A 23,908-nucleotide genomic window follows, 5' to 3' on the forward strand; every position below is an offset into this window, starting at 1 on the left:
TGGATAACCATCTGTCCTGTATGATCTACTTGAGATTCCAACTCTACAATTCTATAATTCTAAGCAGTGTTCAAAATTCCCCGTTCAGCAGGTACATTTTGACTGGGAATGGTCTACTTGCGACCATTTGAGAAGTTTGTCACAGGTATGGTGACTGACATCTTTACCATCTGGCTGCATGCTGCACGAGCCAGCTGGCTGGTGTTGCAGCGTGAAATTAAAATAAATATTGTGATTTTGCCTACCAGATTCATTCCTTTGTTGAATACAAAGCAAAATTTCTATCCTTTGTAATACCTTCCAATTGGTAGAATGTGTGATTAAATTGTTAAGAAAGCATGTAAAAAAATGTGACTAGACATTCTGTTGTGGCAACCGTAACCTAGGCTTAAGGCGCCATTTGATATGTCACTTTATCACAATACAACGGTAGATATTGCTATTATCTGATTTCTTGAAAATTGAAAATCTTGTAATTTCATTCCAAAAGAGTGCTGCTTTCATAGATGGACCATCTGTTCTTTGGATTATTTTGTTGGTTCAAGTCACCTATTTTACCAAACTACTCATTGTCTGCCAGCACATCAAAGTACATGTTGAATCCTAGTCTGTACACAATACAATATAATCTGGATTATTAAAAATCTGTAGTGTTGATATGCAGAGGTTCCCAGTCCCATTATAATATACATCATATAAACTGGTAAACTAAGCCAATACCATTAACTTTGCTAAATTTTATCATAAAAAATGGAAATTCAAGACAAATTCAGTCTCCAGCGCTTTCTCTCACTCTGGTGCTGATGTCACAGAAGTCCAGCTAGTGACTCTCTGGTAGCTGCAAAGTCTGGAAGAATGATGACGTCAGCCATTCTTCAGCCCATGTGCCCTGGATGGACTGTTGATCTCTCTCAAGGGCTAGTTGTATCTTCTTCCATTCATATATTACGGAATAGGTAGCAAGAATTTTAAAAGCTGAAGATTCAAGATTGTAGGTAAAATAAAGGAACCCTGGACATTTAAGTCCTTTCAAAGGTGACTATGGGGTTGCAGCACTCATCTCGCTTTCAGGCCCAGAGAGCCAGCCTTTGTCCACAGACAGCTTTCCGGGTCATGTGACCAGCATGAATAATCTGCTTCTGGTGCAACAGAACACTGGGACAGAAGACAGAGTGCACAGAAACGCCGTTTACCTTCCTGCCACAGTGGTACCTATTTATCTACTTGCACTGGTGTGCTTTCGAACTGCTAGATTGGCAGGAGCTGGGACAGAGCAACGGGAGCTCACTCCATCACGGGGATTCGAACTGCCAATCTTCCAATCGGCAAGCCCAAGAGGCTCCGTGGTTTAGACCACAGTGCCACTGCAAAGTCTGGGAGAATGATTATGTCAGCCATTCTTCAGCCCATGTGCTGCTGATCTCTCTCAAGGGCTAGTTGTATCTTCTTCCATTCCTATATTATGGAATAGATATCAAGAATTTTAAAAGCTGCAGACTCAACACTATGATGAACCTAGCTTGTACTTGGGGAGAAGTAGTGTTGTACCTTCTAGTTCCAACAAAAAACAACCCTGTGATGAAGAACAAACCAAATAATTTCCTATTGCATGCTTTCCTTCAATGAAGTCCAATCCTGGTGGGATTTCTAAGAACCAGCAGCGTTACAGGCACTGGACAAAATCATACTGCAGACTGAATGATGCCCATATTCTGAGAGACATATATACAGATCAAGAATATTGGCTGGTACTATAGTACCATTCCCTCCCTGAATATCTGTCACTATAACGGTCTTCTCTAACTAAAAGGTATTCATCATCACTGAGAAGGCTATCTGTAACATGAAAATCAAAAGCCAAGCTTTCTGCACAATTGTCAAAATGAAGAAAAAATGCCCTAAAACTAGACAAATGTTTCTACAAGCATATTATATAGTTAAATCTATGGACTCCACTTTGAATCAAGGTGGCAGATCAAACCTTTTAACATTGAATTAATCTTCCCGGTTTCTTCGAATTCATGAACAATGCCAGGGACAAGTCTCCAACAAATTAAAATGCAAAGAATATGCAAATATACAATCTTTCCTAACAGCTACTAATATTCTTCCTTTTCATAATTTCGCTACGTTCATTTTCAAGCGTGGTTGAACCCTCTTCTGAGCAGCAGAGCAGCAAAAATTCCACAGGCAAGTTGTGGGTAAACATATTTTCCATCTGTGCTTCAGTTTCACTGAATGCCCCGTTTTTACTGTCATATCACGCACTGTTCCTTCCTTGCTCAATTTTCCCCAGTATTTTTCTTTCTTCCCAACGGCGACGATGCTCAGCTTTCGTTCCTTTCCAGGGAATCCAATTACCGTTTCGTGTTTTTTTTTCCTGGATTAGCAGCTGCTGCCAACGTGCAAGAAGCAGTGAAAAAGAGAACGCCTACAGCTACACCGAGCCCCACAACCTCCATTCCTACTCACGAGTTGGTGTGCAGATACTCGAAGGTCAGTTGAGCACGCTGAAGGCTGCTGTAATTGCTGAACGCCATGACGCTGATAAAGACGACGCCCCGCCCACACCCCTCCCGCCAATTTTCAGGCGTGAGGGAAAAACTAGCTTGAGGCGACCCAACCGCCCTGACCACTTTTCTTCACTAACGAAGCTATAAAAGCTTGCCTACTGACAGGCGCGCGTACGAGCGCCCTCAGTGGCTCCCCCCGGCCCACCCGTATTTATCTTCTTCTCCCCCCCCTTCTGCTCGCCCCTGAGCTTCTTCTGTCGTGCTCGTTCCCCTTTCGCTCCCGACGTCGCCAACGGCCGTCAACCTCCGCCCGCGTGCGTTCGTTCGTTCTCCTCTTTATCGCAATGTGCCTATGAAGAGAACCCGCCGACGGGCGCCGTCCTTTGTTCCTTCACCACGTCTCCCGCCCTCCGCCTCTTCCCTCGCTACACGGCTTCGCCTTCCCTCACACACTGCGCTGAGGGAAAGGCGGAGAAGCGAGCCACCGCCGCCGCTTCCCCGCCATTGGGCGGCGGCGCCCCACGTGACAATTAAGACTTGGCACCACGACACAAAGAGGGGAGGGGAGTCGAGAGAGAACGACAGCAGATGAGCGCTGCGTGTCCCGACGGCGCTGTTTGCACCGCGTGAGGGAGTGAAATAAAGCGGCTTCCCTTCCCTTCCCCCACCGTTTCCGGACGCATTCTTCTCTCCTTCCTCCCCCCCGCCCGCGTGACCGTTTTAAACCGTTGGGGGAGAGGCGGGGCGGTAGATTGCTGCGCCTGCGCATTGGGAAATTCTGTGGGCTTTTTTCCTCAGACGGTTCGCAGTGTACATAGAAGCCTCGATGCGGCGTTCACGGGATCGTCAGTCGAGCGAGGTGCGAGAGCGCGCGCTGTTTTTCCCTTTCCCCCTTCTCCCGATTGACGACTGGGACCCTCCTTCTCCCCCTTTCCTCCCGCTCTCCCTCGGACCAGGGCGCGCGTTCTCGTCATTCCAAAGCCGCGCTGCTTGCTGCCTCGCCCAGAAGCCATTTTCCTAATCGGCTGCATGAAGAAGACGGCGATTTAAAATGGCGTCGGCGGCGTCTTTCTCTCAATTATCGCCTCCTTTCTCTAAGGGGGTTCACCTCCCCTCTCGTGCCTTATTTTTAGATGGGTGAATGTACTTAAGTCTTTTCCTGTTGTTTTGTGTAAAAAACTCGAGTTTATATACTTTCCTTGCATAATTAAATGTCATTAAAGATGACTTGGTTTTTTTCAAGGTGAATTTCAACACCTTTTATAGGACTCTGTGTGCTCTTAAAGTTCAGAAGAATAGTATTTGGTTAACGTTCTCGTGGCGCACTTGGTATTAAAATATCCATCTGTTTCTGTGTCGTCTTTGGAATTAAAGTAGTGTGCTTTTTCTCGAGTTGCTTTCATCTGCTTGCCGGCTATTCCAGAACACTTAAGGAACAAAATATTGACTAGATAATGGCATCAACCTTTCTCGGAGAACAGTCATAGTTCAGAGCAATCGGCCAGTTTCTTACTGCAAAATGGCTACAAAGAGACATAAAGGAAAAGTAGTAGGGAGAGTTGAATCTGCTGCTAATTGAAATAGTAAGTATTGGGTTGGAGTCTCTATGCTAAGAACTGTCAGAAGTGTTATGTTTAATAGTAGAAATGCTAAATAGCAAAAAATAAAAAAGTTGAGTAGGTGTGGAATTTTAGCTCAAAATACATTTTATACCTTTGCCTGTTTTTTCACATTTGAGTTGTGTTACAGAAACTGGTCTGTTTTTTACTCTTGTTTTTTAATAAATTGAAAAATGAATGTTTTACAAATGAACTTGGCAGCAAATTGTTTTCACCACTTTGAGAGCACCTGAAATATATTGGAAAGATACATGCTGAAAGAGAGTTCAGAGAAGGAGGGGGAAATCACTTGGTGTGTGAATGACTCCAGGGGAAAAAAATACATTCGGAAAAGCTGGAAAATATGCTTGAAGCAAGACTAGGTAAGTAATTTTTTTCAGTGGTGTAGACATCACAGGAAGAATTAGGATGAAATTTTTAAAAGATTTAGCATAAGATGTACCACTGTCAAACATGTTTAGAATGTTGGTGTAAGCTACATTAGATCATTGACCTATATCCAGTTTTATTCTTGAGGCTCTGTATCTTGTGAAAGAACAAAAGGCTAACCGTGTATTCAGGGATGTACAATATAATAAAATAATTTGAACTGAAAACTGGCTCTCACTTGATGGACTGCATGACTGCGGAACTTCTGGACCACCCATAAAAGACAGCAGAAGAATTTGACAAATCTGTTCATCCAAGAAGCCTTTCATTTTATATCCAAGAATATGCAAAGACTCCTGGTGGCTTCATGAAGAAATTAAAAGTTTGTGGGCTGAGAACCTATATGTGAAGAACTAGATTTCAAGTTAAGAGTTTGTTTAATCTGCTAACAAATAGCATAGTAAGTTTCTGGTCTATTCGTTGAACTCGGCATTGCAGCTTGTAGTGTTGGAATACTTTCTCGAGGGAGATGTGCCTGGCATTGATACCTTTCAGAGGATCTTTTCATTTTCTCAGGCTTCTTGAAATTCTTGATTATAATCACTTTTAATGCTTTGGTTATTTTTCATTATTGAGGTCATTACTGTCCACATTTATTGACAGTACCCATGTTCAGTCGCTTTGAGAACAGCTCTGGGACTGAAAATCAAAATATTCAATACAGGCAGTCCCCAGTTTGTGCAGGGGTTGCATTCTGGGTCATTGCGTGAGACTGCAGAACATGCATAAACCTACGTTCCTGCCCTGGATTATATCTCCTTTTCCAGCCACTTCCAGGTCATTGTGATGTGCAAAGTTGTGCAGCTACTGAACAAGTGTAAATCTGTTGTTGCCTCTAATTAAAAAATAATGCTAAGCTTAAGAACATATACAAATAGGACCTATTTCTATTTTTAGGGCATATAAAGTATTCCTGTAACTGGATTATAAAGACTGATTTGTTATGAATGTGGAATGAGTATTGTACTGCTTGTAACCGTGCACGTTCTGCATTTTGAATTAGTTGATGGGGCAAGTCAATCTCACAGTAAACTGGTCCCAAGGTGTTACTGGCTGTATATACAGTACTAATAGTAACACTTGAACTTGGCAACTGGTAACAATTTGAACTTGTCAAATAGGCAGCTGGTACAGGTCTCTGAAGGGATGCAGGTGGCATTGTGGTCTAAACCACTGAGCCTCTTGGGCTTGCCGATTGGAAGGTTGGCTGTTCGAATCGCCGCGATGGGGTGAGCTCCCGTTGCTCATTCCCAGCTCCTGCCAACCTAGCAGTTCGAAAGCACACCCAAAAGTGCAAGTTGATAAATAGGTACCGCTTCGGTGGGAAGGTAAATGGCGTTTCCGTGCGCTGCTCTGGTTTCAGTTTTCCATTGCGCCAGAAGCAGCTTAGTCATGCTGACCACATCCAGAAAAACTGTCTGCGGACAAGTGCTGATTCCCTCAGCCTGTAAAGCGAGATGAGCACTGCAACCCCAGAGTCATCTGTGACTGGACTTAACTGTCAGGGGTCCTTTACATTTACGGGTCTCAGAACAGAGCTGTTATATGCTGGCATAGTCTCGATCCTGTCAGAATGCTGCAGCATTCTGGACTAACTACAGCTTCTGGATTAAGTGCTAGGGAAGCTGATACGATTCCATTGCAGCACAGTGGTACCTCGGGTTACATACACTTCAGGTTACAGACTCTGCTAACCCAGAAATAGTACCTTGGGTTAAGAACTTTGCTTCAGGATTAGAACAGAAATCGTGCAGTGGCAGCAGGAGGCCCCATTAGTTAAAGTGGTGCTTCAGGTTAAGAACGGACCTCTGGAACGAATTAAGTACTTAACCTGAGGTACCACTGTAATCCAGTCTTGAAGTAACCTACATGAACTACTGTGACCAAGCTTTCCTGACCCAGAAAAGGCCATAGCTGCTGTACCTTTTACCAGCTATAACTGGTACAACTAGCCACTGAAGCTACCCAGGCCTCCAGTGTTAAAGCTGGATCCAGAAGTACACCCAGCTTGCAAACCTCTAGGGGGAGTGCAACCCCATCCAGGGTAGACAAGTTACCATTTTCTCAGACATGGAAACCACACATCCTCAGTACCTCTGTTGCCCAGATTGAAACTCACCTTTGTTTTCCTCATTCATCTCGCCACTGTTTCCAGACACCCAGTGTTGGAAACAGAGATATGAAAGCTGGGAGCTAAATGGCACCATAAGCTTAGCTTATGGGCACAGCAACTGAATGTCTTAAGCACACTTTTTAATAAGAATACAAAGATGAAAATGAACTGCAGCTGAAATCTATTTTTCCCATGGTCTAGTCCTCCTCTGAAGACCAAAAAAAACAAGGCAGTACTGTACCTAGAGCTCAGAAACTGCTTGCGCTAATGAAATTTCTTGGAAGTTTCGAACACTGCAGAGACCAGTCCAGGGACTGCATGATGTGATGACTCCTGGATGATAGTCAAAATTTGCAGCTGCTGAAGGTGAAACAGATTCTACAGTTTAAAATTTAATGTGTGTACATGTCATTTAAAACTATTAGATATTGTGTGTCTCTTCTACAGCTTATGCCCAAATTCCTGAAGGGGGTATGTGTTGACTGCTGGTGTTGCTTAAAACTTATGGAAAAAATACAACCACACAAGTTTTGTGTGTAAGAACTGCTGTTTATAGAACCCCAAAATACAACCAGAAGGAATGCAGTACGTCAGGACCTTGAGGAGCTACACTATCATCCAGTTTGTATTTTGGGGTGATCTGCAGAGGAATATACTAACTTGTACAGAGCTATGGCAAATGAGGTGGATGGGTATGGTTGGAACCAGACCAAGCTCATTTCTGGCTAAAGAAAGGTGTTAGGGTATTTGTGTCTCAACGCCTAGATTTCAGCATCCATCTCATAATGGACATACAGTAATACATTCAATAGGTAGAGGAACAAGAATTGTTAACATAGCTGTTAAAATTTCCAAGAAAATGTACTTTAAAGTTAGCCTGGCAACAGCAGAGATTGAAAGCTGCTTCCATTGGCTGACAGGATTATGACGGCATAATTCAAGATACAGCATCATCTACTGAGAAATTCAGTTTATACTGATGGATTTTCACCCTCCTGCCATTTTTTGATAAGTCTACGGACAGTTGACAGACAACCACATGCTGATGAACTATCAAGCTGAGCGAATTGAAACCTTTTTGATTAAAGATGCGGGTTCTATTTCACCAACTGCTGTTACCATGATGGACTACCTTCTCTTCTGCCTTTCCTAGTCAAATCTGCTGTCACTTTTTGTAGGCCCAAAAAATCTTGCCTTGGCATAACGACACTGACCAAGCAGCATTTTAAGATTTCCTGAGGAGACTTGTCATTGCACAGCCACCCTCTAGAATGCCCTCCCTCGGTTGATTCAAGAGGATGAGATGTTAATGACCTTTAAATGCCTCTTAAAAGCATAAATGTTTACCCAAGCTTGCTTGGATTCTGACTGTAAAGCTTTTAGTTTTGGTTTCTACACAACCAATTTTTATTATCAATTATGTTCTTACATAGTTCTTAAAAATAAAAAGTACCTTTAACAAGTGTCAGCTAAGGTATATTAATGAAATCCTAAGGGCTGATTTTTACAACAAATAATGGGGAAAGAAACTGCACTTGCAATAGAACAATGGATTTATAGTTAACTCAGTCGGAACCAGATATCACCTGTTGTTGCAGTTTGAAAGAAGAGCACCACAGCTTCTACGAAAGCTTTATTTTTGTGACATTCTACCCCAGCAAGATTAGGGTTCTGTATACAACACCCATTTAAGGCACATGGCTTCCCCCAAAGAATCATGGGAACTATAGTTTAACCCTCACAGAGCTACAATCTCCACTACCTTCAGCAAGCTACAGTTCCCAGGATTCTTTGGGTCATGTGCATTAAGCTTATGGTGTGTACACAGCCCAGGGATAATGTAGAGCCCTCTAGGCTGCACAGGAAAATATAACAATTGGAAAGGGCCACACCTGTGTTGGAAATCGCTCTCCTAACGGTGAGCAAGAACTTCAGGGATGGAGAAGAGAGTTCTTGTCTGTGCTTTCATCTGTGACACTTCAGCCCTGCATTTTTTAATGTGGCAGTAAGGAAGTGGAAAAGGGATGCGGATGGCGCTGTGGGTTAAACCACAGAGCCTAGGACTTGCCGATCATAAGGTCGGCGGTTTGAATCCCCGCGATGGGGTGAGCTCCCGTTGCTCGGTCCCTGCTCCTGCCAACCTAGCAGTTCGAAAGCACCTCAAAGTGCAAGTAGATAAATAGGTACCATTCTGGTGGGAAGGTAAACGGCGTTTCCGTGTGCTGCTCTGGTTCGACAGAAGCGGCTTAGTCATGCTGGCCACATGACCTGGAAGCTGTACAGCGGCTCCCTTGGCCAATAAAGCGAGATGAGCGCTGCAACCCCAGAGTCGGCCACAACTGGACCTAATGGTCAGGAGTCCCTTTACCTTTAAGGAAGTGGAAAGCAACTGGTAATTTCCAGAATTACCAAGAGAAAAACCTCAAGCTCTCTCTCTCTCTCTGTGGGTGTGTAGGAGGGAGCACATTTCCCCTCCTGCCCTTTACACAAGGAGCCCATCCCTGACAGGCCTCCTCTCTTATGCAAGTTATTAGGATAGGAATTAGAGAAGGAGGGGGGAGTTGAGAGTGAAAGATTTATGAAGAGCCTATGGGGAGGCTCCATTTCTTAATCTTTTCCTCTGTTGCAAGAGCTAGTGTGTGCTAGAGTTCCCAAGATTAATAAAATCCAGTAAGCATGGAGGGGGCACTTTTTTGCCTTTCCAAAAGCTTGGCATGCTTGCAAATTGTTTCTGATATCCCAAACTAAAAAAAATTATTGCTATGCCTTTTGGTCAAAGTCTTCTCATCTCTTTGGCATCTAATCTCCAGCACTCGACACCTAAAACTGAGCATTGAACGTAACGCCCTAAAACCCTTGGCTACTTCTGCGTGACCCACACACCGGCTGTAAAGTTGAGTGCACCCTTATGGGAGACTGCAATTACTCACCACTAAACAGGACGTTATTCATAGCAAACAGTTCTTCTCTGCCCAAACAATTTCCCCATTTAGAGTCTGGGAGAAATCTTAACTGCCCTCCATGATTCAGAGCTTTGGTATCAGAACCTCAAATATTTAGTTTTTATATGCTTGTAAATGTTTTGTTTGAAGGCAAACAGAGTTGGCCAGGATCTTCAAGAGCCCAAGTGGTTTTTAAGCCCAGCTGTGGAAAACTGGCATTGTCTGTAGTTTGAGATGTTGCCCTAAACTTCCATAGCACAGCTGGGCCTAATGAGATCTTGTTGCTTATTGGGGTCTTAAGAACAGAGGAAGACACCAGCAACTAAAGAGGTTTTACCCAAGAAATCTTACAAAATGTCTTCAGCCACAATCCTGAGGATGCCCGTGTCAATCTGGCTATAGCATGTTAGAAATATTGTACATTCTGATTAAGAATTAAGGCGCTTGTCCAGGTGTGGAAAACCTTGAGCCCTGACGTTGCATGGCCAATGGGCAAGGATTTATCCAATAGGTCACCAGTCCCCTAAACTCACTACTTTTGAGAGATCTTCACTATATCTTGTTGGACACCCATTTTACTGTCTTTTAGAGGCCTGGTTGAAGTTTTCATCTTAGACATTTTAATATTTCATATCTTAAATGATTGCCTGTTAGAACATTTTCCATTTTCCCATTTTTGTTATTTTTTCCTTTGTACTTGATATTATTGTGTTTTACGTTATTCTAAGCCATCTTGGAATAAGATTTTATTAGCTTTTATTAATTTTTGATGTGCAGCGAGTTTTGTTTGTTTTTCCTCTTTTTTATTGGTTTTGCATTTCTCTGTATTTCAAGTTTATTTTAACGTATTGATTGTATGTTGTTGAAAGAACTTTATTATGGGCCATCATACACATGTCATAATCAAATAGATAAGTGATTTTTTAAAATAAACAGTAGTTCAAATAATAATAAAATAGCATTGTAATTTTTTAAAGAACATTTTTACCCTACTGTTCCAGAACAAACTTCCAGATCAATTGGGGAAAAGGTCCGAATTGTATGGCTTACAGTAGGCACAATAGAGAGAGAGAGAGAGGAGGAGGGGGGGATAAAAGGTAAAGGTACCCCTGCCCGTACGGGCCAGTCTTGACAGACTCTGGGGTTGTGCGCCCATCTCACTCAAGAGGCCAGGGGCCAGCGCTGTCCGGAGACACTTCCGGGTCACGTGGCCAGCGTGACATCGCTGCTCTGGCGAGCCAGAGCCGCACACGGAAACGCCGTTTACCTTCCCGCTGGTAAGCGATCCCTATTTATCTACTTGCACCCGGAGGTGCTTTCGAACTGCTAGGTTGGCAGGCGCTGGGACCGAGCAGCGGGAGCGCACCCCGCCGCAGGGATTCGAACCGCCGACCTTTTGATCGGCAAGTCCTAGGCGCTGAGGCTTTAACCCACAGCGTCACCTGCGTCCCTTTGGGGGGGGGATAGGGTGATATTTAAAAAATTGGGGTTTGGCTTTTGCTACCCAACTCGCCGTGGGACTCTGAGTCCCCTAAGTCCATGATCAGTCAGAGAAACATGGATGGAGACTGGATCCAGTGGAAAGCAAGGCAGATTTTATTTTTCTGTTGCAACAGAGTTCCCTCCTCTTTTTCCAAGGAGGGAGAGACCCTGAACAAAAGTGTGCAGGAACCTTTAAAGACTTTTGACATTGCCCAACTCCCTTAGCCAAAGACCACCCCCCAGTCATCATATATACATCATAGGAGGTGGTCTACAGCAGAAATCCTTTCTGCCAGCATACCTTATAATGGTCACTGATTGCATTACCTGGGCAGCTTGGCCATTCTTATGTGATGGTTAATACTATAGTTCCTGAATCCAGGTCACAGGCTCACCCTTCTTGTTGTTTAGTCGTTTAATTGTGTCCAACTCTTCGTGACCCCATGGACCAAAGCACGCCAGGCACTCCTGTCTTCCACTTCCTCCACAGTTTGGTCAAACTCAGTAGCTTTGAGAACACTGTCCAACCATCTCATCCTCTGTCATCCTCTTCTCCTTGGGCCCTCCTCCCTATTCATACACAAATACGCCCTTAAGACAGGATTTGTGAGCTAAAAGACAGTGGGAAGGCTTTCCCCATTTGCCTCCCTTACTGCAGAGGAATATTTGAGATCATTGGGAGAGTCAAAATGGCTTCAGGGTTGCCCTCCTGTACTATTTTAGACACATGGTTTATATATTTAGATATGTGTGCATTTAATAATATTTATTCTGTATTTAAGACCTTAAAATTCCTATAACAAAGGAAAAGCACCAACTCTTTAAAGTTCTTACATAGATGATGGAAACAGAAGTGTACCAGGCACCTTCTACCCTTTTCAAGGAGCAATATCAGCATTGCCCCCCGCCCCCCAAAAGAGCCACTTTACTGCATGCCTTTGTGTTGTAGCATGAGAAGGGCAGGAAGCTTCTCCCATGTTTGATCTTGCTACCGCACTGTTGCTATGTCACTATACACATATATGTCATACGCTCCATAGTCTGATAGGTAATCTTTGTGCCCCTCCAGGGTTGTGCCTGTAGCAGAAGCCAGTTTCGCCAACTCCTTTGCACAACAAAAGTACAAAAGTACTAGCAACCTGCTTGTGCATTTTCATGCAACAATGTTCTGCTGGTGCAATCATTTTGCCAGTGGAACAAATATACTACAGTGGTACCTCGGGTTAAGCACTTAATTCATTCCGGAGGTCCGTACTTAACCTGAAACTGTTCTTAACCTGAAGCACCACTTTAACTAATGGGGCCTCCCGCTGCCGCCATGCTGCCGGAGCACGATTTCTGTTCTCAACCTGAAGTAAAGTTCTTAACCTGAAGCACTATTTCTGGGTTAGCGGAGTCTGTAACCTGAAGTGTATGTAACCTGAAGCATATGTAACCTGAGGTACCACTGTATTGAGAAACTTTATCTTAACGCTACATTGGATACAACCCCTGGTTTGTTACCATGGCTTGGTGTGAACGTACAGAATCCCAAGAGAGGTGAGGGGGGCAATTTTGCTCCTCCAATCCTGCTGCCGCCATGTTTCTTTGGGCTAAGCCATGGTTTGACTTCGGATGTTGCCTGAACCCAGGCTTATGATTTGTCTTGCTTCAGACAAATCATGAATTGTAGCCATAATCTATGACCATATCTTGTAACTTACGTAGTCCCCTTCTAAAAATGTGTGAAAAGAAGCTTCCAGTGCCATTTTAAGACTTCCATTTTAAGGAACTTGCTTGTGATCCATTTTCCATTTCTTAGGAAGACAAGTGACATACCGTTGTTAAATCGTTTATTGAAAAACTGAGAAAAAATATTTATGTCCTCTGTTATAAAAAGAAAAGTGTGCAGCCTGCAGAAGAAAATAGTACAAGATTTATATCTGTACTTCAAATGTTTGATTTACCCCTTTTTATATTTATAATAAGATGAAACATGTGAAAAAGCCAGTTAGGGCCAGCCAGGAATTCAGGTTATGTGGCAATGTAGGCCACATAAAAAAATAAATACAAAGAGACGATGGTATCAAAGCATATCCCAAGTGCCATTCCTAATTCATCTTATATATTACATTTCTTCTTCAAAATTATATTTGCACATGGGCTGTAAGCCTGAGCAGCTACCTAAGAGTCATTTCAACAGAAAGGTATAGAATTGTGCTTTATAGACTGGGGAAGCCAGATTTCTACAGCTCCATTTGCCCTTGGCTTGGAAGTTCCCCTGGTCCAGTTACTTACCAATCTCTACTAAACCATCCTTGATATAACGATGAATGAAGCAGCATAAAAAAAAAGAATAGGGCTGGGGGAGGGGGAAAGCCAGGATAAATTCCAGTGGGGCATCTTTCTCATATACTGTATTTAAACTTTCCTAAACAAAAGCAGTGGCATATTTCACACATTTCACATTAATGCTCTGTTCCTAAATACATACAGTATTAAGGTGTTTCTACCTTGTCCATCATCCCTTAAAAGGCATCTGATGACGACCTAATAGAGGTAAAAAATAAAAAGTGTCTATCTTCAGCCTTACTATATTTAAGTGACAACACAGAAGGAAAGTGGCAACACAGAAGGGAAAGGGAGGAGGGGAAAACTAAATCAGATATTCTTAGTCACACTCTCTTATAATGACCAGCTGGAATGGGAAAAGTTTAAAGGAGAAGAGTTAAAAGTTGCTGGTTGCTCATCAGTGGTGTAGGCCTGCTTCCATTCTTTCCAATTTACTCAAGAGGAAGTCTCATTCCGTGAGTAGTATAATTGCAGCTTTCCTTCAAGTTCTAATGTGGGATTTAACAGTGGTGGTCTCTTGCTGTGGTTTACATTACTGTACAAGGTTTTTTCTTTGCTCTGGAACACCATAATTTTGATGTATTTTTAATCTTTTTTGGGAGCCGGCCAGAGTGGCTGGGGAAACCCAGCCAGATGGGTGGGGTACAAATAATATATTATTATTATTATTATTATTATTATTATTATTATTATTATTATGTTTTTTCTGGCGCAGTCTTTCAAAGTTTGTATAAAAAAATGCCTTCAAAAATTGAACAAATCTAAAAGACTCAAGTAAATGAGCCATTTAACTCATCTCAGGGCCAGGTTCACTCCCTGGCACCTCCAGGAAGGGCTGGGAGAGACACCACACCTGCCTGAATACCTGGAGACTTGCTGCCAGTCAATGTAGACAATAAACTAGCTGGATGAACACTCAGCATAAGACAGCTCCCTATGTTCCCAGTTCAGTGGCCAGCCACTTGCTGCTATAAAACAAAACACGGAGGGTCTAATGGAGAAAGGCGCCTCTTCTCCCTCACCCGTAAGTGTCTGCTGATAGGATTGCCGAATCAAGAAAACCCAGATTGCTCTGCTTTGCCTTGAGCCGAGTTCTGAGCTGCAGAAATCAGCAGGTGAAGCTGCTAATGGAAAAGTGAGTAGCAGAATCTCCTATTAATTGCTGCAGACCCAGAACGGCTGTTAAAGGGGAAATTACAGGGGATTCTTAAAAAGCTGCAGACTTGAATTGGCTCACTAAGCTATTATGTTGCACACTGGACTGGTTCACATGAAAGATGGTACTCTGTCACAAGAACAGAACGAAGCATGCTGACATCTCTTTCTTTTTTTTGACAAACACTGGAACTTCAAAATTATCTCTCCTTAGAAGGAAACCTCAGGAGCAGAGCACATCTCACCCCCACCCCCCAAAAAAAGATGACATCAAACCACACTGGAGAAACATAGATCGGGACTTCATGGTGTTTTTTGGATGAGATCCTGGAGGATTTGGCAGATGATGTCATGACTTCAAAACGAGTTACTCCAGCCTCCGAAACATAAGCATACATTTGCTTCAGTGGAATATATATAATCATTGGATTATTGGAGAATGTCCATTTCTTTTTAGACGGTTCCAAATTTTTAAATATTTCCACCACCACCCAAAAAGAAAGGAGGGTTGTGCACAGCTGCACTTTTTGAAGAAGGTTCTTAATCCCAGGAAACCAGGGCTTCATTCCTAAGTGGTGGGAAAGAGACACATGGACTCAAGTTGGTCTAGAAACAGAATCTGAAAGGCATTTTAACTTAACTTGTGACATTTGGGGCTCCTCTGTGGTGAGGGCAGTGCACTCTGCACATGGTCAGGGGTATGTTCATTCATTCCAGGGGCTTTCAAATAGTGCTTGGAGGAGTCCCAGTTTTACTAGGTGCTGATGAGGTTCTCATGGAGGACAGCCCTTAAAGTTGGCTTGCATTCACAAGAGTAGAGGAGCACTGGGTGTGCTCTAGTTTATGGCCTATTGTGTGACCTCACAATACCCAGAACCCTTTGCAATATGCAGATATGTCAACATGTCATGTGTGTTCTCTAAGGAGAAGAAGTCCATACTCGATGGACAGAACTCCCTCCAACATCAGGCAGTGGTCGCCATCAACGTGGATGGCTTTTAAAGAGAACTGGATGAATTTACGGAGAAGAAAGCTATCGATGACTATGTTCTACATCCACAGTCAAGGGCACTAATGCTTCTGAATACTAGCTGCTGGAATCTGCAGGAGGGAAGAATATGGGAATGAGTTCCATTAACTATGTGCTATTTGAACAAGTCACTTCTTTTATTTGTCCTGAATTTTCTGACATTCAGCGTCATTGGATGCCCATGAATTCTGGTGTTGTGAAAGAGGGGCTGGATCTAGACATGCCAAAGAAGCGATTCAATTAAACACGCTGTAATCTCATACAGGGACATCCAGTAGGGAAAGGTGGGACTCCACAACACCATCTGGTGTCACAGTACTATATCGCATATAGGTAAAGGTAAAGGGGCCCCTGACCATTAGGTCCATTCGTGGCCGACTCTGGGGTTGCGGCGCTCATCTCGCTTTATTGGCCGAGGGAGCCGGCGTACAGCTTCCCGGTCATGTGGCCAGCATGACTAACCTGCTTCTGGCGAACCAGAGCAGCACACAGAAACGCCGTTTACCTTCCGCCAGAGCGGTACCTATTTATCTACTTGCACTTTGACGTGCTTTTGAACTGCTAGGTTGGCAGGAGCAGGGACCGAGCAATGGGAGCTCACCCCGTTGCAGGGATTCGAACTGCCGACCTTCTGATCGGCAAGTCCTAGGCTCTGTGGTTTAACCCACAGCGCCACCCGCGTCCCACATATACATATATAGCGCATATACAACACATATAAAATGCCTTTTCTTTTTTGAAATCGTTTTTGATTTTACAAATGTGAAGTTGTAACAATACCAAATACATATCCATATATAGAGATTTCTCTGAATATTAGGACTTCGCACCATCCTCTCCATGGGTCCTATTGTCAACATTTTCAACTGCATATTATTTCATAATCTATATTTTGCATCTGTCCATATTGTCCATAGTGTTTGTTACATTACAAGTGTTATTAGAATCCTGCTAATGTTTTCATCTGCTTCCAGTGGCTTCCTAAACAAATTACTGTATAAATTTTCCCCATTCTTAAAGTTTTTGTCTTCTTGGTTCCTGAGCTTTCCGGTCAGTTTTGCCATTTCAGCATAGGCCAACAGCTTAGTTTGCATTCCTCTCTGGTAGGGACTCTTTCTTCTTTCCATCTCTGGACTAGTAACATCTGTGTGGCTGTCGTCGAGTACATAAAAAAGTCTTTTCTGATCCTTTGGGATGTCATAAAACGCTTTTTCTTTACCAATCTAGCTGAGTCCAAGGGTAAAAACTTTCCTCTATCCATTTTATCCATGCCACGCATCATCTTATAAACTTCACTCATGTCACCTCTCCACCAAAAGTCCTAAATGTTGCAACTTTTCCTTGTAGGGGAGTCTCTCTTTCCCCTTGATCATTTGCGTTGCTCTGTTCTGAACATTTTCCAACTCTACAATAACCTTTTCATGTTGCGGTGACCAGATAATTGGTTGTCCTCATAAACTGCAAACGACTCCTGTATGTTTACCCTCCCGCTGCCTCTCAGAAAAGCAATTTCCTCCTCTCCCCAATGCAGACAGATAGACGTTTATTGCATATTTCACGTTCTGCTGAAAGGAGCTTATCTACTGTCTCCTTGTCAGGTTCTCCTAGCCAGCCCTGGCAGCGTAACACAGTTGTCCACAGGGTGATGTCTGCCCTGGGCTGGGGGTGCTGGCTTGGGGTTGTCAAACTTTCATAGCAGAGCCAGGAAGATGTCTGGACAGCTGGGCCTGTGTTGTCTCAGGATGCAGGAAGGGGGGCCGAACTTGGACCACTTTCATCCTCTGGCCCTCTTGATTCACCAAGCTGCCCTTCCTTTCTTGGGCACAGCTGCGTCTCCAGCCTGCAAATTTACGAGCATGGAGGGAAGAGGCAATGGAGGGAACAGGGAACCTGAAAAGGAGGATAATGTTCAGTTGCAAGACAGGGAGAGAAGGTTAAGCACATGTGCACTATGCTGTGCTCATCATGCTTCTGAGGTCAATAGCAACAACAACAGCTGGAGAGAGAACTGTGTTCTTGCATTGTAGACTGGAGGGAGAAGTGGAGTTAGTGATGATTAGAAGTGGTGTGGCATGGCAGGAAGGAGACCAAAGAAACATGGATATATAGAATTCATAGAATTGTAGTGTTTAGTCAGAATTTCATTTCTTGTAACTTGAAGCCAAGGGTTTGAGTTCCCTCTTCCATGTGACACCCCTTCAGATATGGCTATCATATTGTTATAAGAATTTTAAGGTCTCAGATATAGAATAAATGTTCGCGAATGCACACGTATCTAAATATATGAACCATGTGTCCGAAATAGTACGGGAGAGCAATCCTGAAGCCATTTTGACTCTCCCAATGGCCTCAGATATTCCTCTGCAGTAAGGGAGGCCAATGGGGAAAGCCTTCCCATTGTCTTTTTTGCTTGCAAATCCTGTCTTAAGGGTGTATTTGTGTATGAATGGCCAGGCTGCCCAGGTAATGCAGTCAGTGACCATTATCAGGTATCGTGGCAGGCAGGATTTCTGCTTTAGACTGCCTCCTCCTGTGATTTCTGCTGTAGACTGCCACCTTCTGTGATGTATGTATGTATGATGTTTTGGGGGTGGTCTTGGGCTACAGGGTGGGCAATTTCAAAAGTCTATATAAGGGCTTGCACACCATTGTTCAGGGTTCTCCTCCTTCCTGCATGTGGTGAGTGGGGACCCTGTTCCAACAGTTCCTTGAATAAAGATCAGGCTTACTAGCCGCTTTGCTTCTGTTTGGCCTCCTACCAATAGGGAACCCACTAAGGACTCTTTGCAGGCTCCAGAAAGGGAGCAGTTTTTCTTATAACAATATCTCCTCTCAATTTCCCTTTCTCCTGGCTAAACATACCCATCTCCTTCAACTGTTCCTCATAAGGCTTGTCTTCTAAAGCATTGATCATCTTATTTACCCTCCTCTGTACACATTCCAGCTTGTCAACATACAAATTGTGGGATGCGCAGGAAGTCAGGCCATCGGTCCCCTTGGCTCAGTGCTGTCAGTGACCGGCAACAGCTCCCCATGGTTTTCAGGAAGGTGGCCCTACCTGGCTATGTCTTGGGGATCGAACCTGGGCCCTTCTCCATGCAAGGCAGATTCTCCCCCACTTAGATATGGCCTGTCCCCAATCATAGGAGGCTGTCCCATACCAAGTCAGAAGCAGTTTGGGGAATGTCTGTGGCTCCCCAGATCTTGCTCATCTTCCAGCTCCCATCATCCCTGACCACTGGGCATGCTGCCTGGGAACAATGGGAGCTGGAGTCCAACAACGTATGCAATACCCAATCTCTGCCTTATTGCTACTAGCCACAATGGAGGCAATGCTCTGCCTCCATGGTCAGAGTCAGTAACACTAGTTGCTGGAAACTGCAAGCAGGGAGAGAACTGCTGATGCGCACGGGTTCTGCTTTCAGGCTTCCCAGAAGAGGTATCTCATTGGCCACGATGAGTACAGGATGCTGGACTAGATGAGCCTCCTTTGGCCTGATCCAGCAGGGCTCTTCTTAGGTTCTTAGAGTGCTTCCAGTCACCCTTGTTACGGAAATTACAGGGTGGGGCACATCTTTAAAGTTGTTAAATGTTAGATATTATGCCTGAACGCATCCTTTCGACTTGACAGCTCAGGAAAGATAGCTAGCTTTATAAATCACATAAAATCAGCCCCTCTGCCAATTTCCTCCATTCCAATGCCATTTTGCCCTTGGAAAAAGGACTCTTTCCCCTGCCACTTCCTGCCACAATCCCTCACACATGAGGACATGTATACACACCCCACCCAGAGAAGTGCCCAGGGGCATAGTTGTCAACTTAGAGATTTGAAAATAAGGGACCAGCAGCCTCAAAAATAAGGGATCAGCAGCCAGAATAAGGGATTTAGCTTAGCTTATACATAAATCCGGCACTGATGGAGCCATGCTGCTTTTGCTGCGATTGACTGTGTTTTGCAGGGGGTTGGACTAGATGATCCTACACCTCCGGCTTCCCCAGGCAACGTGGTGGAAGTCTCGCAAGAGAGGGGCTGCCTGCCCGCCCGCCGCCACCCGTCTCCTCACGACGTGCCCGAGGGGGAAAAGGGAGAGACAGAGATGTGGCAACTCGTGCACGCGCTCTCTCTTGCAGCGGAGGACCCCGAGCCGCTGCTTCCCTCCTGAGCCGGGCGAGAATGAAACCCAGGAAATTTAAGGGACATCATTGATAAGGGACAGCAGCGGGACACGGCGCTGGGATAAGGGAGTTTCCCGCCAAATAAGCGACAGTTGACAGCTATGCCCAGGGGTGATAAATGCTGAGCAGTTAGTTTCCAAAAGCCCATCACCGGACTTGCCCCAGGTTATGGGTGTGCAAAGGGAGCTCTATTGTCCTTTGATGGTGGGTATTTGAGAGCAACGGGGGTGAGTTCCTGTTGTTCGGTCCCAGCTCCTGCCCACCTAGCACATCAAGTGCAAGTAGATAAATAGGTACCGCTCCGATGGGAAGGTAAATGGCATTCCCGTGCATTGCTCTGGTTCACCAGGAGCGGCTTAGTCATGCTGGCCACATGTCGACTCCCTCAGCCTATAGAGCGAGATGAGCGCGCAGCCCCAGAGTCGTCCACGACTGGACCTAACGGTCAGGGGTACCTTTACCTTTTACTTGAGAGGTGATGTTTTGCCTATGCTCATCTTATACCAAGGACTTGTCTGGACATGTTTGCCATGGTTGAAGTAGTGTAACCCCTGTGTACCCCTCCCCTTTTGTGACATGTTAGTGATGTAAAGATGATGCAACAATGATGCTTTATGAACTGTATTCTGGGATATTGTGGGAAGTTTTAAAAGCCAGTGTCACCCCATGCTCGGGGTTCCTTACTCCTGTGGGGACCTGTTGCGCAACAATAAAGAGCATGGTCTACTGACCACTGTTTTGCTCCAAATTACTTAGCTGGAATTTCCTTCTTTTACTGACCACATGGATCCCTGGGGGACTTGAACCCTGATGAGCTGGGCTGTTGAGTAGTCTCTCACCCCAGAATTTTCCTTATCACCCTGTTTATTGAACATTCACTCTGAATTGCATGCAGGGAGGATAGATGATGCTGGCTATTGTTTATTTACAGACAAATCCCTGTTAGTATGGGGGTTGTGCTCCTGGGCTCTGTCCCCCAACATATTGGTGGAGTGCGCATGAGCCAACCCCGCTCTGTTATGCCCCATTTTTGGGCCACTTAAGGTTCCTCATCATTACCTACTTATAAAATTATCTATATACTATCCACTCATAAAATATCAAGGGCCTGCACAACATCTGATCCCGTAGAAAAAAATACAAAATATCACAAAATCTATAAAGGAAATTAAATAGCCGGTGTAAAAAGTCAACAAGAGATGTAATCTTAAAATTCTCTCTCTCTCTCACTCTCTCTCTCTCTCTCACACACACACACACACACACATCAAGAGATGTGTTTGACGATTAGCAGCTAGGAGGTCTCTGCTAACTCTCTGCTGGGAGAGTATTCCACAGTGTTGGGGCCATTGACACTAAATGCTCGTTAATCCATTTATTTTCATTTTATCTGTATACTGCTCCAAGCAGCTTACAACAAACAAACTGGGGTACGTTTCAAACGCTACAAAAATGATTTCGTAATAACTATAAAACAATAGCATAGCAACCATTTCATAATAGCATAGCAGAACAAAAAATATAGCAAACATACCAAAAAACACACCCCACATTTCAATACTATAGATGTAACAATATTACTTAAACAGCAAGCAGCATCCAATAGCAAAAATAGCAAGGGAGCTTCACAGTTTCCCCTTAGTCCTAGGAACACCCCTCCAAGGATACTGCTCACAGGCCCTTTCCTGCAGCAGCTCCTTGGAAGGCTTCAAAGAGCAAAGGGTGAGAGAGCTGGAAATACCCCTCCCGTGATGTTTCTTTACTTCTAGTTGAAGCCACTGGGGTCTCTGAGATGTGGGGGGACAGCGAACAGCACTTCTCTGGATATTAAACTATTTAATGAATGTTGGAAGATTCATGACAGATAAAAGGAAGTACTTTATGCAGTGCGTAGTTAACCTGTGGAACTCGCTGCCACAGAGGCAGTGATGGCCACCAAATTGGATGGCTTTAACAGAGTTTTGGACAAATACATGGAGAAGGAGAACACACTCAATGGCATCTGGTTGGCCACTGTGAGAACAGGATGCTAGACTAGATGGGCAACTGCCTGATCTACCTGGACTCTTCTCTTCTTGTGTTATCCAGTGCAATTTCCTGTCACCTTCTGTGATAGTCTGATCCTTTAGGGTAGTGGGTTTGTTGTGCAATACCTCCTAACTCACTATAATTGCACAAACTGAAATTGCCAGTGATAAAGAAAAAATAGGGGTGGTTGGCTTTTGCTGCCCAACTCCCCAAGGGACTGAGTTCCCTAAGTCCATGATCCGTCAGAGATGGATGGATGGAGGCAGGAGGCAGTGAAAGCAATCCAGATCTTTATTTTTCTGTTGCAACAGAGCTCCCTCCCCTCCTGGCAAGGAGGCAAGAGAGACCCAGAGCCCAGAAGAAACATCTCTTTTAAGTGTTTCCGTTTTGGCGTGGAGAAGAAGGACATCCCCTCTACAAACAGTTAGAAATTACTACGCTCATAAGGTGGGGTTGCTGTGGCTCAGGCAGGCCAAGGTGTGCTATTCCTGAAGATTTAGCAAGTTTTACATAGTTCCAGACACAGTTTACACAAAACATCAGCATTTGATAAGACAATCAGGATGCCAGCAGACATCCCTCAATGCAGAGCATCTGGGCAAACAATGACAATACAAAGGAGGTTCATAGATATAGGAGAGGAATCCCTTCAGGAACTTCCCCTGATTGCTATCTGCCTACCTATTCTCAGGCAAGGAGGACTAAGGAGACAGAGGAAATATTTAGAGTCTTTAAGAGAGCCAAGATGGCTTTTGTATTGCTCTCCTGTATTATTTTAGACATGTGGCTTATATATTTAGGTATGTGTGTTTACCTCGTGCAATCATCAACATTTATTCTATATTTGAGACCCTAGAATTCCTATAACAATATCATGTGATACGGAGACAAATAGTAGAAGACCCCTTCACCCTGGTATGGCTCCCCTTTATCACATACACAGTCCAACAAGACAATGACAATAATCCACCAATGGCATACAAAGCAATATGGCTAACCTGATCCAAAACACCCACCCCATTCACACACGAAAACAAAAATCACCACAGCCCACCACAAATGAACAACCACACCCTAGGCCAACCCAACCTCTCTCACCACCAAAGGAACACAAGAGAACAGCAGAGAACCCGCACAAGCAACACTGACACAAAACCCCACATATATTAAAATAGAAACATCACCACCCGACCCCACGCACCTTTCCCCCCCTCCACCTCTCTCCCCCATTCTTCTTAATGTCTCAACAAATGAAACCAATTTGTAAAAAAATAAATAAATAAAAATCCTTCCAGTAGCACCTTAAAGACCAACTAAGTTAGTTCTTGGTATGAGCTTTCGTGTGCATGCACACTTCTTCAGATACACTGAAACAGAAGTCACCAGACCCTTCTATATAGTGAGAAGGTGGGGAGGGGTATTACTCAGAAGGGTGGTGGGAATGGGTGATTGGCAGATAGCTGTGATGAGCCTGTTGAGGACTCTTAAGGACTGCAATAGGTCTTACATGCACACGAAAGCTCATACCAAGAACTAACTTAGTTGGACTTTAAGGTGCTACTGGAAGGAATTTTTTTGTTTTGACTATGGCAGACCAACACGGCTACCTATCTGTAACTGTAAAAAAAAAAGTTACAGATAGGCAGCCGTGTTGGTCTGCCATAGTCAAAACAAAATTTTTTTTCCTTCCAGTAGCACCTTAAAGACCAACTAAGTTAGTTCTTGGTATGAGCTTTCGTGTGCATGCACAAGTGTGCATGCACACAAAAGCTCATACCAAGAACTAACTTAGTTGGTCTTTAAGGTGCTACTGGAAGGGGAAAAAAATTTGTTTTGTAAAAAAAAAAGTTACACGGTGGAAAAAATACGATAGAGAGACATTGCACATACCTTTGTAAAACAAGAAATTCTTTAATAAAAATACATTTTAAAAAAACACAGTATCATGTGATGGAACTCCACCCAGCAGGAGCTGGAAACGTCCTGAAAATCAGTGGCAATGTGTGGTTGGGAACTGCATCATGGCTGCTAAGCCAGTAGGTGGAGCTCTTCACTCTGGATCAGCAGAAGGAATGGCAGCACACCAGGTG

General features: G+C 44.0%; 1 protein-coding gene and 2 long non-coding RNA genes across 5 annotated transcripts in view; 1 reads left to right on the forward strand and 2 right to left on the reverse strand.

Annotated features, from left to right (window-relative positions):
* The window catches only part of MORC2 (MORC family CW-type zinc finger 2), a 52,473-nt gene extending 45,437 nt beyond the window's left edge, over positions 1-7,036 (reverse strand). Inside the window, exons 1-2 of one of the 3 annotated variants that reach the window (XM_083717015.1) lie at positions 6,916-7,036; positions 2,473-5,394 (exon numbers count right to left, since the gene is read on the reverse strand). In XM_083717015.1, the coding sequence (XP_083573141.1) occupies positions 2,473-2,540 (68 nt within the window). In that variant the 5' untranslated portion in view covers positions 2,541-5,394; positions 6,916-7,036. Of the gene's footprint in view, positions 1-2,472; positions 6,580-6,915 lie in introns of those variants that run through there. The other 2 variants (XM_083717014.1, XM_083717016.1) reach the window with 2 other exon arrangements.
* Positions 3,076-10,572, forward strand: LOC310834290. Its single transcript, XR_014559150.1, has 2 exons — positions 3,076-8,687; positions 9,054-10,572. It is a non-coding gene; the product is annotated as an uncharacterized lncRNA (long non-coding RNA).
* Positions 10,573-16,634: 6,062 nt separating this feature from the next.
* On the reverse strand, positions 16,635-20,871 carry LOC310834322. Its single transcript, XR_014559187.1, has 2 exons — positions 20,252-20,871; positions 16,635-17,504 (listed from the first exon to the last, which is right to left on the reverse strand). It is a non-coding gene; the product is annotated as an uncharacterized lncRNA (long non-coding RNA).
* Positions 20,872-23,908: the final 3,037 nt, after the last annotated feature.

Source organism: Podarcis gaigeae (genome assembly GCF_964106915.1).
Source record: "Podarcis gaigeae genome assembly, chromosome: 16".
In the NCBI taxonomy this organism is placed as follows: domain Eukaryota; kingdom Metazoa; phylum Chordata; class Lepidosauria; order Squamata; family Lacertidae; genus Podarcis; species Podarcis gaigeae.